The sequence below is a fragment of the Pinus tabuliformis genome, chromosome 4_2 (assembly GCF_031772625.1).
Source record: "Pinus tabuliformis cultivar Carrire ecotype Pingquan chromosome 4_2, CPIR1, whole genome shotgun sequence".
Taxonomy (NCBI): Eukaryota; Viridiplantae; Streptophyta; class Pinopsida; order Pinales; family Pinaceae; genus Pinus; species Pinus tabuliformis.
This window is the reverse complement of record NC_142304.1, coordinates 690831619-690847742: the sequence shown is the minus strand read 5'-3', so window position 1 is coordinate 690847742 and position 16124 is coordinate 690831619. Positions and strand designations below refer to the sequence as shown.

At 36.3% G+C, this 16124-nt stretch overlaps 1 protein-coding gene across 1 annotated transcript; it reads left to right on the top strand.

Annotated features, from left to right (window-relative positions):
- The first annotated feature begins 13784 nt into the window (after positions 1 to 13784).
- LOC149171355 (uncharacterized) lies at positions 13785 to 15710 on the top strand. The gene has a single exon (XM_089425941.1). It carries the CDS (start codon positions 13785 to 13787, stop codon positions 15708 to 15710), a length of 1926 nt encoding a protein of 641 aa, XP_089282067.1.
- The last annotated feature ends 414 nt before the right edge of the window (positions 15711 to 16124 follow it).

Genomic DNA, 16124 nt, shown 5'->3' with positions numbered 1-16124 from the left:
CAATCCACAAGAAGACCAAATAACACCAATTCCAACACGGAATAGATTTAAAGGCCACATAAGGATAATACTAAGCTTGAGAAAAGGGATTGGCATTAACGGGACCATGAAGTTGAGCTTAGACCGAGCTATAACATTCTAAGTGCCAACGTGATGTGGGTGGTATAATAGCTTGAATGTTGGCCTCCGAATCGACCGTTAGACCACCCAATTTCAAAAGTGTTGTGTCTAGGGAGTGCTCCTAGCAGGAGTAGGGCACATCGAACCAATTAAAGCTCATGATATAGCTCCACAATCCTCTGATATAGGTGCAACACAATGAAACCAGTGAAGAAATACCCATAATTCTAGGAGGGTCTTTCCAAGAGATCACCAGAGAGCGGGGACGAGTGCATAATAACCAAAGGGGGGGATCATGGGGGGTTAAGGTATATGTATAACTTACCTAGAGTATAACTTGGCTTTCCTCCAAGATACATGCTTAATTCGCGAGGAAATCTGCTTAAGAATTATTAACACGAATAATATGGTAAAATGCAAAATATGAAAAGGATGACAAAGTGCTACAAATTCTTTGGAGAAGGGTATGAAAGGAGTTGTTTTTCAAAGAGGTACCTTGAATCAAATGTTGAATAATAATCAAGGAGTCTCCAAGAATTGTAAGGTCCTTCTTTGAGCAATTGAGAGGCCCAAGAGCCCATACATCTCCGCCTAATTTTTGGATCTCTTCCCCAAACCCCTTGAGTATTTGGCAACTAAATTACCTTCAGGATTAAGTAAGATCCCTCCCCCTTCTACCACCCCAACAATTTAATAAAATTTAAATGAAGAATATATTTGACAATTATTTTTGTAAATTTTATATAAATAGGAAAATTTTCCAAAATCCATCAATATTAAATGATTGTACTGAATATTTTATAACAAATCTCTTTCATGTCTATGTACCATTAGCAATTTATCGAAAAAATTGGTCAATATTTTTTTATTATTAATATTCACTTCAGTATGGAAGATATGTTGTAATGTCATGTCTTTTCCTAAACATTTTGACTTTGTCATGTTGCACAAAAATACTCCTTCCTCTCTTCGGAGATTTAGTCTAGTTAGCATTCAAATTCCTACACAAGCTTGTCTAACCTTAACAAAAACCTTAAGCACTGATACCACTTGATTTGAAATGCGATCTTAAATAAAGACTAAGGTATTACAGACTTATGTGCAGGAAAGGCCTATATTACTTAGTGCAATGGATCGATAAGATTGTGAATAATATAGACAATCAACAGTTAAAAGACATGAATAAACACATATCAACACAGCCAAATGATAAAGGAGTTCACCAGACTTCCTGGCTACGTCTCCTGGTCCAAGCCTTCAATGTCGACCTCTGTATTATGTCTTCAATTATGGGAATATTACAGTTTGTGAGCTCAATCACTGAGTCTCAACACAACAAAGGAATTTATCTCAGAGCTTGCTCGAAACTCTCGAGTCAAGTAGAATAACGCCTCCAGACCCCCTGGATGATCCCAAAGTTCTCTTTGGTGTTGCGCTGCTCTATCTTCTCTGCCTTTTCACCTTTGTACTATCCCACTAGTTCTCTGGCTGTCTCTGTCTCTGTGTTTTTCAGTCCTCTGCCTTCTGTTCGCGGCCCTGCTTACATCGTGTTTTTATAACATGTTTTTGTTACATGACTCCACTTACAGCGTGAGCGAATTGTTTGAAATAGAAACAGTTTACATGAAAGGACTGGCGGGCGTGGAAAGTCCCGACCGTCCGACCTTTCTACGGAGCTAAAATCCCAAAACAGAGCAATTTAACCATATACATCAATACATAGCAAATACACGGAAATACATCGAAAAACAGATTAATCTGGATCTCAAAGTTCATCAACCCGCATCTATAATATCATCAGGTCCACTCATCCATCGCAAGTCGCTTGGAAATGCTCCCTTTTTCTTTGTATCCCACGATCTTCGATCGTCGATCGCTCCGATCGGCATATCGGCGTATCGTTGTTTCATGTCTCCAGTCCTTAACCTTCCACAAAAGCGATCACCGATTCAATCTCAACCGTTGATCCTTGATGTCGATCCGACGACTAGCAATACAAGCGCTCACAGTCTTAAGGCTATGGGTCCTTCCCCTTTGGTTCTGTGCAATGAGATAAGTTGCAAATCACATATCGCATGGCCTTCGGGCCTGTGGCTTAAGTCCTCCCTTTATATTTCTTTGTGATGCGATATTTATAATTGATCTCCACCATTGATCTACGCCCCGATCAAATGGCCCATGTTAAATCGCGTTGATTGCAATCGCAATTCTCTTACGACCAAGGTCTTTAACACTCCGCTAGCTTTTCTCTGATGCCATAGTGAAGACTGCTCCATTGCTGGGTTTTTTCTCCCGTCCGTTGATCTTTTGGATCCAACGGCCCCTAAGAATTATTGTTGAATTTCTTTAAGGCGTTACGCTTCATTGCATTTCTCTGTTTTTATTGTTTTAAAAACATATCTTCCCATTTAACATATACGTGAAACGTATTTGAAGACTTAAGAGGTTTGTTCAAGACCCATTTTGGATTAGTTTCCATCATCATAACATCAATATAAAACATACATGCCCATCAATGTTATTATCATCATAACATAAATAGGAAACACACATATCCATCAAGGCTATCATCATCCTAACATCAATAGAAAATATACATATGCATCACATCCACTAATAGTAGAGTCAAGTGTTCAGATACTTGACCTGAGGTCCTCAAATAATAATGTATGAGACCTAAGGTTATATCAAGGCTAATGTCATATCTAGATTAGTCAACCATAGCAGGGAACTACACTTGCGCAAATGTAAATGCCATTATACTTGTAGAATCCAAACATTGAACTACTTGCAAAATGTAAATGTTGCGTCAAGGAAAGACTTAGTCTATAAGGAATAACAATGCTTGAAATGGAAACCCTAGCTTAGAAAGGATAAAACAAAGAAAGAAAACCTAATCTAACTTGCATAAAGTAAGAAGCATGTAATAAAACTTCAATCAATGCATTCAAAAGAGATTATATCTTAGTAATGGAGTCCATTAAGTTCTTCATAAAGTGATCACTTAAATCATCATTGTTCCATTAAATTCACAAACTTGTTTACCAACCGTAATTGTAGAAATGAATTGCAGCAGTGGAAAGGCAAGTCCTAAGTGGTCTCCAATCTTCCTGAATCATAATTTTAAAGCCTAAGGGACATTATTAGAGGCTAGGAGGAAAAAATCAAGCTTTAAGGACAATTATGGTTGAATTTGGAGAGCTTCTTCACAGTGTTACATGATGCTACAGGATGTTATAGGATTGCCCTGTTTTGCTACAAGATTGAATCTGTGAGCATAATGAGGGATAACAAGGTGATATGAAGGTGGGAAAGGGTCGTGGGAGGTATGAAAAGGTTGTAGACGTCCTTTCCAAGCTTAGCACCCATTAGGAGCCCATATTGCACAAGGAAAAATGCACACGGTGGCCTTCAACAAACAAGAAATGGACTCTTGATGAACAATGTTTTTGAGGAAGTTGTTGAGGGAGGAGGGAAGGAGATGATGGTATGATGAGGAGTGTAAATGACAGTTCTACACCCTACAATCCAACAACAGGAAATGCACACCATGAAAGTTACCCAATCTTTCCAAACATCTAGAGCAGGCTAACATTACAAATTGCAGAAAATTGAAATAACAAGGAAATGATGAGTTGAATTTTATTCAATATCTAATTATTGCATTAAAAGTAAATCTACCTTGTAGTCTTGACACGACCTACAACCACAAGAGATTATGCTTCCTATGCTTGAAAGAATTTGCTAAACAAACTATCAATTTGTAAAGGACATGATGTAAAAAGGAAGGTTAATAAGAGATCTAACTATTGTACAAGGATAATAACCATATATTTTTGGCTTGCCAACACAATATCTCCAACCATACTTCTCATAAGAGAGGTAGTTGATAGACTTGCACAAGCAATTTTCTCATAAACAAATTCTGCTAGAAAGGAAAGGAAATACTACTATCTAGATACAGGAAAGAAAATGCATTAATAAAATACACAAAGGTGAGATACTAGAGCCTCTAGGTTGGTCCCTAACCCAAAGGGAATCATCCCTCTAAAGAAAGCTCAAATTTGAGATAACAGAAGGACTCTCATTAAATAAAACATTGCTTAAGTACATGATGAGAGAAATGAAAATGACAAGTACAAGCTCCTAGTTCTTAGTAGTCTCTATCTTCTCAAAAATTTTGAATCCTATTGAGTCCTTGGGCTTCCTTATTTATACAAAAATGACTGATGGGTAGCCTCCTTTGAAAGAGGGTTGCTTCTCTCCAAAATCCCTAAAAAGGTGGATATAGCTCCCCGAGATCCTCACCATCTTTGAGTGCATCAGTTTTTAGTAGATCCTTGAACTGTGCGTGAGTAAATACATGGAGCAAGTTGAGTTGTAGGTGAGTAAATGCAGGGTACAAGCCTTCTACATCTTTTCCAACTGCCTCCAATGTATTTATATATAGTAAATGCACTATTTTCTTACACATTGATCATGTTAGGCCACAATATATGATAAACATCCTTTAGTCTTCCTAATAAACACATTATAGTAAAAAATATGTTATCAAATGCGAGGAAAGAGGTAAATATATGTTGAAGGATGACCAAATGATCCTTGTTATGTACCTATTAATGAGGCCCATCAACAGTGAACACTACACTAAATAAAGTTTAACATAATAATTACTTTTTATAATTTAAAAGTTTAAATTTCAACAATTAAAATTTTAAATTTTAAAAAATAATTATTTATTATATGTTTTTTTCAAAATTTTCAACATTAATTTTTTTTTTTTTTTGGTAGGTAAGCACCCACGGATTTGAACCAGTGACCTATCACAAGGAGTGCCTTAATAGTGCACCCATTCACTGTCAATCCAAAGGCCCACGGGCAATAAATTATTATTAATATATTCTAATTTATATTAATTTATAAATAAATAATATTTAGCAAAAAAAACACTGATACTTAATACTTCAGTTTATTTAGGACATGAAATAAAAAATATAAATTATAATATTTTTAAAGCCAGCCTAGATCCATCTTAACTCCAGATCTACCAAGAATCGAGAGGGATTATTAAATTTTACAATTCAATATTTTTTTTTAAACAAAGATGAGTATATTTCGATCAACTCTATGCCCAGACGCAACATGTTACTCAGGAAGTTACATTGCTAATTGCCCATGTATGTTGAGTTTTTCCATTATGCATCGAGATTACAAACTAGGATTATACAAAACTAACATAACTACCATAGTCGATTTACTAACATAAGCTTAGAAAAATTGAAACAACAAAAAAAGACACTTGAAACATCTGCCCATCAAAATTGAATACCATATGCCTCCTCTGGAAGGTAGTTCAAGTCAATGCCCAACTTGTCAACATGAAGGTTTCGCGCAGCACTGGTGACTTCAGTAAATCGACCTTGGAGCTAGAGAGACTGTATCTGGCCCGAGAGTGCATCTACCTCATCAATAAATTGGGAGAAATTGGACTGGAGTGATTGGAGCTCATCTGAAACCCAAGCTAGGTAGGTTCCTTGTTGGCACAAACCCATGTAAAATTCAAAATTTCCCTATTGGAGAGCCTCGTGAGCATTTTGGTAGTCAATGCAAATGATAGTGTCTAAGGAATCTAAAGGACTGGTGACAGAAGTAGATATACTACATGGAGGGATCATTTTCAGAGGAGATGGCCAAGGGAGGGAGGGCAGAGAGGCCATGGAGGATGGATTGCTAAAGTTCAAGGCCAACCAAAAGTTGATGGGCCACCATAGACCCAGCAGAAGGAGACCAATAAGGTGTTGGACCCGCGAATCAATCCCCAAGAAGCAAATAACACCAATTCCAACACAGAAGAGATATAAAGGTCACATAAGGATAATACTAAGCTTGAGAAAAGGGATTAGCATTAATGGGACCATGAAATTGAGCTTAGACTGAACTTGACCATTCTAAGTGCCAACGTGATGTGGGTGGTATAATAGCTTGAAGGTTGGCCTCCGAATCGAAAATTACATACCGCTAGACCACCCAATTTTAGAAGTGTTGTGTCTAGGGAGTGCTCCTAGCAGGAGTAGGACACACCGAACCAATTAAAGCTTATGAAATAGCTCCACAAGCCTCTGATATAGGTGCACCACAATGAAACCAATGAAGAACTGCCCAGAATTCCAAGAGGGCCTTTCCAAGAGATCACCAGAGAGCGGGGACGAGTGCATAATAACCAAAGGGGGGGATCATGGGGGGGTTAAGGTATATGTATAACTTACCTAGAGTATAACTTGGCTTTCCTCCAAGATACATGCTTAATTAGCGAGGAAATCTGCTTAAGAATTATTAACACGAATAATATGGTAAAATGCAAAAGATGAAAAGGATGCCAGAGTGCTACAAATTCTTTGGAGAAGGGTATGAAGGGAGTTGTCTTTAGGAGAGGTACCTTGAATCAAATGTTGGATAATGATCAAGGAGTCTCCAAGAATCGTAAGGTCCTTCTTTGAGCAATTGAGAGGCCCAAGTAGAGCCCATACATCTCTGCCTAATTTTTGGATCTCTTCCCCAAACCCTTTAAGTATTTGGCAACTGAATTACCTTCAAGAATAAGTAAGATCCCTCCCCCTTCTGCCACCCCAACAATTTAATAAAATTTAAATGAAGAATATATCTGATAATTATTTTTGTAATTTCTATATAAATAGGAAAAATTTCCAAAATCCATGAATATTAAATGACTGTACTGAATATTTTATATCAAATCTCTTTCATGTCTATGTACCATTAGTAATTTATCGAAAAAAATTGGTCAATATTTTTTTTTATTAATATTCGCTTCAGTATGGAAGAGATGTTGTAATGTCATGTCTTGTCCTAAACATTTTGACTTTGTCATGTTGCACAAAAATAAAACTTAAATTAAATTAAATTTTAAAATATAATAAAATTAAAAATTAAAACTAATAATTAAATTAAGATTGAGATAAAATAATCAATTTCCTTTTTGGGCTCTTGGTTTTGACAACCCATGGTTTTTCCCATAGAATTCTTATTTAATGTAGCATATTTAAAGGCATAAAATTCCATTGAATTTTCCTTTTTTTTGGAAAGAGAAAGAGTTAGTTGGGGCTTTGAGTGTTATTTACCAGTCTAGGTCATCAAGGAGGCCTATGGTGTTGAGGGTTTCCAATTATGTGTGGTAACGTCATCCTCATAAGGTTATCTGTTGGAATTCCACGATAAACAATCACTAGTTGAGATGTTGAGGGGTTTCTCCAAGTAAGCATTCTTCAGGAGAAACCCTAATTTTTAGAGTTGGAAATTAATATAGTGCATATCAATTCACTCAGAATTATACTTGAATTAGTGATAACTTTGGACAATGGGTAGTATATTGATTTTTTTTAAAATTAAATTATGAGTTGTTCTTTTAGAATATTGTTTAAGATGTGTTGTGGCCAAGCTCCACCCATCTCTGTTTGCGAGCTTGCAACAAGTGATTTTCTGATACTAGCGCGACATAACCCTGGGATCCATCTTGCAAGACCTTCCCCATTTTAGATCTGTATCTTGGAAGCATTTTGAACTTCGGACGCTGCAAGGGCTATTGCACATTTACTTTTATGATTAGTCTTGTTTTGGGTGCCTTGGAAGATCTGCCGATTCCTCCATCTACGGCTCTTCATCATTCGATCCCTCTGAGATCTGCTGATTCAAACAACTCAGAGATCTGTCGATTTCATTTGTGGCTCTTAGATCTGCCGATCCCATCACAAAGATCTGTCGATTCCTCTGCGGCTCTTATATTTGTCGATTCCATCTGTGGCTCTTCATCATTCGATCCCTCCGAGATCTATTATATTACTGCGGCTCTTCATCTACGACTCTTTACTGCGGAGATCTGCAGCTCTTCATCGATACACCATATTAGATCTGCGGAGATCTGCAGCTCTTCATTGATACACCATATTAGATCTACCGATTCCTCTGTGGCTCTTAGATCTGCTGATCCCTCTGCGGCTCTATCTTTTATACTCAGCAGGAGAGCATTCTCCAGATGGCTCCCAGCTTCGCGAAAATAGTTGTTGGCTTAGTTCCGTCCATCTCTGGGGGGCAAGCTCCTGCCCATATCGTCAGTGAAGCCCTAGCTCCCATTATCTAGGTGGTCCAGGTCTCACTCTATGAGGCTTTGAAGTTCTTTGAGAGTGCCCTAATCTGCCGATTCAATGGTTTTTGGCTGCGGCTCACAGCTCTCCACAGTTGGATCTCGGAGGCATGGAAGCCTCTAATTCCTGATGCAATTAATATCTACCCCTGTGCTAGGGGTTTCTTTATAGTAGATTTTGAAAACCTTGAAAGCAGACAATGTATTCTAGATTCCGGCCCTTGGTTTTGAGAAAAATCAGGCCTATTCATGAGGCCATGGAACCCATCATTCGATCCCTCAACAACAGTCATAACCTCAGCACTAGTTTGGGTGAGATTTCCAAACCTACCCTTGCATCTCTGGAATTTCTCTTCACTAAAATCCATTGGAAATACAATTGGGAAATTTTACTGCAGGTGCCCAGAAACAGAGGAATATGCCAAAACCACCTATGCACGCATCTGTGTGGAAGTGGACTTCAGCGTCGGATTCCCAGCAGAAATACACCTAACAAGTAAAGACTATATGTGGAACCGGAAACTCGATTATGAAAGTGTCCTCTTCAGATGTCGATCCTGCTTTGAGACAGGCCACCTAGCCAAAAATTGCCCAAAAGCCTCCCAGAAAAATTCTGCTAGAAAAAATCACCATAGATCTACATGGTGGAGCACAAAAGGAACACTACACTGTCATCAAAGAAGAATACTCTCAAGAAGACCCTGAATCACAAGAAATCGGGCAAGAAAGAAACAACTCTCAAGACAAGCAGGAGGAAAGCCCCGCCCAACAACAAAAGAGTGAACTCGACAACCCCTCAAGCATCAACAGCTATAAGGGTCCGAATACCGCACAAAATAAATCTTCATTTAACAGCAAAGCAAATCTCTTATACCAAACTTCTTCTCCAACTATCTTCAAAAGGACGAACACAATAGATCGTGAAGCTAAGACACCAATGTCCCAAGAATCAAAAGAGATGAAGGAGATGCAAGATAAAGAAATTTGGAAGACCGTAGAGAAAAAAAAGAAAGCTACAACACCAATCTCGCCAAGAAAGACAAGGAGCAAGACAATTAGAAACTAAGAAAGAAAATTATAGGTCCGATAGACCAATTTGGTCTCAATGGACGTTAACCATCATCATCATCATAATTCAAGGATAAGTCATTACCAAGAAAAGGTTTATTTAATTTTGTGTGTTTAGACATTAATTTAATTGTCATCTCAATTCACAATTTTAAATAGATATAGATATGTCTAAGTATGATGAACTCTCCTAAATTATTCTATTTAGCCTATGCCCAAAATGGAGATTTCAAATATTTTATGAAAGGAGTTGTCTTTAGTGCGACTTTTTGGACTTTCCCGTGCGAGAATCCCGTGGAAAAATTTGAGGTGAAATCTTGATTTGTGTTATTTAAACTAGTTTTTTTTACTGTATATATGGATTCACCACCCTGGAAAACCTTACCCATCAATCTTGTGATTTCAATAAATTCCTGGTGGATTTTAGAGAAATTTGACCGGAAAAACCCATCGTAAAAACTTTCAAAAAGTCACACTAAAGACAGCTCCTTTTATGAATTGGTGCCTCAATTGTAATAAACAATTTTTTTAAAGAATTTATGGGAGAGATGTTAAAATAATAAAATAATAATTTAAATTAACAAATTAAAGATAGTAATAATAAAAGAAATTAATGTCGGTCATAATTAAAATACTTCAATTTTTTACCTTTAAGTACGAGGAAGAAATATAATTTCTTCACTACTTAATATGGAGATGGGTAAAAAAAATTAATTTACTTTTTACTAGGAAGAAGAAATGTAACTTCTTTAGTACTTAATATGGAGATGTCAGGAAATAGTATTATTCATATTACATGATGTGTAATTCATTCTACATTTAGTTTACATGTGATATTTAAAACAAAAATATATTAATAACAAAAAATATTGGGTAAAATATTTAAATGTCTATATTAAATAACATAAATGTATATCTATGTTATATAGAGAAAAATAAAGTAATTTAAATTAAATTAATTTTTTTCTTGTACTTTCACTTTCCATAACTAGGGAGATGTGTAATATATATCAATAACAAATAAATGTTTAACCTAGGTTATAAATAAAATATTTGAATATCCATCAAGAAATTCCATTAATAGCTACTTTCTAATTCAATGTATGATGGATAAATCTTTCAATGCTTAATATGGATTTGATATGCAATATTTAGAAAATATTAATAATAAAAAGAATTAAATATAATATGGAGAAGGTGAATTATAAACAAAATATTTTAATGTCAGCTACACATATATTATAACGCCCTATCAAATCTCTTTTCACTCGAAAGATGTTTGTCTCTCTCTTTTCACTTTAAAAGATGTTTGCATCTCAAAAGATTTCATCTCTCTGGAAATTTAGTAGATCCAGAATTAAGATGAATCTAAACTGATTTAATAATTTTAATTATTATTATAAAATAATTTTAATTTTACAATATTTTATTAATTAAATTTATCTACATTTAATATTTTTAAAAATAAAATATTTTATTTTAACCTATGTTTTATTTTTAAAACTTAATTTAATAAAGACTTACAAAAACCAAGTGATCAAACATGGCTTTCGAGGTTTCAAAGTACAAATTTGTAATTTAATTTACCACAATCATGGTTACAAAATTATCTACATGAAGTGGATTATCTGTGTTATCTGTGGTAAGATTTATCTATGTTATCTGTGGTAAGATTTCAGTGATGAACTCCTCCTTCACATGTTGCAGAGCTTCTCCAAGTAAGTATTCCTCACTGGAAACCCAAATTCCAAGTTGGAAAATTAATATATGGTAACAAATTTTCTCAAAATGATAATTATATTAGTGATAATGTTGAACAATGGTTAAAATGTTGACTTTTGTTTGTTTTAATTAAATTCTGAGTTGTTAACTTAGAATATTGTTTAAGATATTAGAATTCAAGGAGAAGTTTTAATTTTATTTACTTTTATTTTATTTTATTTTGTGTGTTATATCAATTTAATTATAAACATCTCCATATATCCCTATAATTTTAAAGGTAACTAAAATTAGTTAAAGAATATACTCAAAAAAAAATTAAAATATAGAAAAGTTAAATTATCATTTCAAATTCAATCACTATACAACTATATATGAAAATGTGTTCCACATTTTAAATCAATTAAAAACAAATTAAAACATTTTTGAATATATAAATATATATTTTAAAGAAAATTTTATAAAAAAAAATTAGATATAAAATGGAGAGCAATTTATGGGCACATATCACAATAGCTTTAATAAAAATTAATAATTAAATGAGTCTAGATCTATATTAATTCTAGATCTACCAAGGACCTAGACGGATCAAATCTCTTGAGGTGTAGAGATTTGATCCCTTAGCCCTTGGTAGATCTAGAGTTAAGATGGATCTAGGTTGTACTTTGCCATGTATAAATTTGCAAGCACGAATATAGATTATTTAGGGTTGTTGGAATGCCAGGCATCTATATCTCTTTACTTTACCTTTTGTAGCACTCAACTTCTTGTAATTCATTTTTAGTAGTAGCATTTAGCACTCAACTTCTTGTAATTCATTTTTAGTGGTAGCATTTAGCACTCAACTTCTTGTAATTCATTTTTAGTGGTAGCATTTTGATTATGAGTTTTTCCCATTAATAGAGCTTAACAAATTTTAGACATTTGATGTGATCTTTCACCTCAATTCAAGAGCTTAGCATCTATAATTTTTGTGGATGTGTTTTCCCTACTTTTCTCTAACCAGAATTTCAATTCTTTCATCTTCTTAATTGGAATTAAACATATTTCATGATATCTCTATGTTATAACCATAATCTAAACTTGGTTTTTTTGGCCTCTTATCATGCTTGTGCAAGTTCTTATAGGCTGAAAACCTTTTCACTTAACTCCACAGCTCTTGGCCTCTTATCATGCTTGTGCAAGTTCTTATAGGTTGAAAACCTTTTCACTTAACTCCATAGCTCATATTAATACCCTCAAAGCATGTCTCACCTAACCCTACATAATATTAACATCCTTAACTTCCTACCTTTCTTACCCCTTTCTCTCCATATTTACAATATCACAAATTATCTACCACTCACAACAACTAACTATTAACAATTAAGACCCAAAAAATAGATGTAAACCCTCCCAAAGTGAAAATAAATAATCTAAATACAAATAATATCCAATACACTCCATAATGCTGGATAATAACAAAGCCCTTTATATATCACAACGAACACTAACTAAAAAGTCTAAAAAATGACTTTCCAGTTCTCTCTGTGGAAACCAATTATTTCATACTCTTCTTTAGCCAAACGCCTTAACACGTGCCTACCTCTTTCTGACTAAATGATTCATTTTTATAATCCTTTTAAGATATAAGTTAATCAAATATAAAATAATAAACCAATCATAAAACCAGAAAACTAAACTATAGAAACATCCTCCATTTCTCCCAATACCTTTGCATACCGTGGCATGATATAACCCTAACAACATCTATTCTCTAACAAAACGAACAACCCCTCAAAATTGCAAAAATGTTTTTATTCTTTTATTATTAGTTCTCTTATATGTAATAATATATAAATATTTTCTAATTTATTTTTAAATAATTAATAAATATTATAGTTAATTATTAATTTTTTTTAAATAATTAAAATTTTAATAAATATTATAATATATTATAAATTTTTAATTTTAATATTATTATACCGGGTAGAAAAGGAAAGAAAAAGCAGCCTTACCGCTGTAAATTATTCTCAAGGGTATAAATGCCTCTGCTGCATATATTTTAATACAATGTCGCACCCTGTGACGTGGCTAAACTGTTTCACCGAACCTCTTTATATGGTGGTGCCACGGACACGTAGCGTGCTTCCATGGTAACTAAAGTAAGGCGATTCCTATTTCCACCACAGTTTTTTAATTAATGCCCCTTGACATGGGGGGCGATAGGGAAATATAAGACTCGCCGTTTATTCGTGCTACTTTCTTATTCCACTTTCCCTTATATTTCCCTATCGCCCCGCATGTCAGGGGCATTAATTAAAAAACTGTAGTGGAAATAGGAATCGCCCCCAAAGTAACATAAACGTAAAAAGTAGGTGGCCCTGCAATAGTAATATTTAAAAATAGCGGTGTGTACAGAGGACACAATTTACCCGGATGCTGAAATTCTCCCTCCACTCCACACCTATATTCGCAAATTATATATCCAATTGCTTAAATGCACGACACAGAACGCACCCGTGACCCGACGTCCACCTTTAAAGCAACCTCTGCTCTGCTGGAATAACACGATTGCGCGGTCCCGTGCAGCTGATAGACACGTCATCCACGTCCCATGGGACTCACGACTATTTTACACTCTACTCAACGTCGAAGGGTCGCCTCGCTGGCGATAAAACTACAACATCCGAAATGCAACGGCAGCTGACTTGGGCGGCTAAGAAAAGAAGAAAAGCACCGGATGGCGGAAGCGGATTTGGGCGGCTCAGAAAGCAGAGCATCGGCGAATCGGCGGATGTTTTTGGTAGCTTTTAAAGCAATTAACTCCAACGTGTCACTGCGGCTTTTCTCAGTCGCCCTCTTTCCCACAGGCCAGTTTATAAGCTCACGACATCAACACTTGTGTATACAAAACAACACATTCCTCTGTGTATTGAATTTGGGGGAATTGAGAATCGAATTAGAGATGAGGAGAGCCCAGGAAGAAGAGGGCTGGGTGCGGGGTGCCATTGTTGGGGCCGGAGCTTCCGGGACAGTCAGCCTCGCCATGAACAGCTCTAATGGCCAACTCTTTGCAATCAAATCTGCAGCCGGTTTTAGTGTCGCCCTAGAAAATGAGTACCAGATTTTGCGGTGCCTGGATTCCCCATACATCGTTCGCTGCCTGGGGCACAATTACAGCTTCGAAAATGGTGCAGGGCTGCACAATTTGTTCATAGAATACATGCCATGTGGCAGTTTGGTGGATCTGCTGAGTAAGTTTGGAGGGAAGCTGCATGAATCAGTGATCAGAGCATACACACGCGACATTCTATGTGGGATCGATTACCTACACAGCCAGGGGATTGTGCACTGTGATATCAAGGGGAAGAATATTCTTGTAGATGCCAATGGTGTGAAGCTTGCTGACTTTGGTTCTGCCAAGAGGTTTGGTGATGAGGAGAAGGGCCAGGAGGCCCTGCAATTGAGAGGAACCCCTCAATGGATGGCTCCTGAAGTGGTGAACCAGGTGGAGCAAGGGCCTGCTTCTGATATTTGGTCTCTCGCCTGCACTGTGCTTGAAATGGCCACTGGCAGGCCTCCATGGAGGCACATTTCCAGTCCCCTCGCCGCAATGTATCGGATTGGAAGCACAGAGGAGCTGCCTGAGATACCTGCATGGCTTTCACCTCAGATCCGGGATTTCCTCGAGAAATGCTTTAGAAGAGATCCAGAGAAGAGGTGGACCAGTGCAGAGCTGTTGAACCATCCTTTCTTGAATGAGGACTACTACTCTGCCTCCATGGCAGAGGAGGCAATTAGTGGTCCAGGATCCCCAACTAGTCATTTGGATACTAGGAATCAAGTATGGAATTCCTACACTTCTCAGATGACTCCCATACAGTCACTCAGCGTACCAAGCCCAACTGGGGAATGCAATGCGGAGGTCAATAGATCAGTCGGGCAATCCTCAAGACCTTCTCCCAGGGACAGAGTAATGGCACTGGCCACAGCTTGTGAATTTGAAGATGTTGCTAACAGGACTGATTGGATCACAAGCTCACATGGTGAGTGGATTGATGTGAGATCTTCCAGAAGTAAATCTCCAAGTTCATATAAACCTTTGTTAAAATCAGACATTAGTAATGTCTCCTCCATCCAGGAGCTTCCTTTCACACAAGAAAAGTGCAGTGCCAGTTTCGAATTTGTCAACTGGAAAGAGTTGCAGCCAAGAGGTGAACTAGATCAATGCTCAGAGGCTGTGTTCCCTGCAACACAATCTCAACATCAACAATCTTCCCATACTTCTGCCAAAGCCCTGCATCATAACTTGTTTTCGATGGCTGTGGCATCCGATTTGATTGATGAAGCTTGGGACTTGTATGGAAATTCATTTCAGACCATTGTTGGCGGTGATCCTGTCATTCACAACGGACTAGTAATTGGGGAAACTTTTTATATTTTTGATGATATGTGTACCTGTAACAATCCTGCAGGAGCAGCTTACTGCTCCTGTTGTTGTATGGGCACAACACAATTTTATCATATGAGTATGATAAAGCTGCAGTTGTACATTAACCTCAGAGCAGATACAGAATCTTGTAATTTTGATTCAAATTTAATTCCAATTGAATTTATTCGGTTACATATATGTTTTCTTGATTATTTAAACTTGATTCCTGGTTGATTGGCAATTTAACTTTACTACTGTTAGAGGATTTTTGGTTGCTCTATATATATAACTTTATATATTTGGTTGCTCCATAAATAGTTATAGCAGATTTCCCAAATCAAAACCAAAGTCGTAATTAATGTTCAGAGATTTCCTCAAATTAATTTTGGCATTTCCTATGGTATAGAGCAGCCCTGAGGTTATTTGGAGAGGTCGTTAATATCAGATTCAAGGAGGCTTCGCTCTACATCTTGTTACTTGGTTTCAGGAATAACTTTTACATATGTTCAGTAAATTGGAGGGATATAGTTGAATTAACTTTGAACCTGCTTTAAAAAAATCTTTAATAGTCTCAAAAGATCTAGCAATGACATGCCAATTAAGTTGCAGACACTGTCAGTTCAGATTTCTTGTAGTCTGAGTTCATCT

Excerpts from the sequence above, each read along its gene's own strand:
- LOC149171355 (XM_089425941.1), top strand. The coding sequence starts at position 13,785 with ATGGCGGAAGCGGATTTGGGCGGCTCAGAAAGCAGAGCATCGGCGAAT.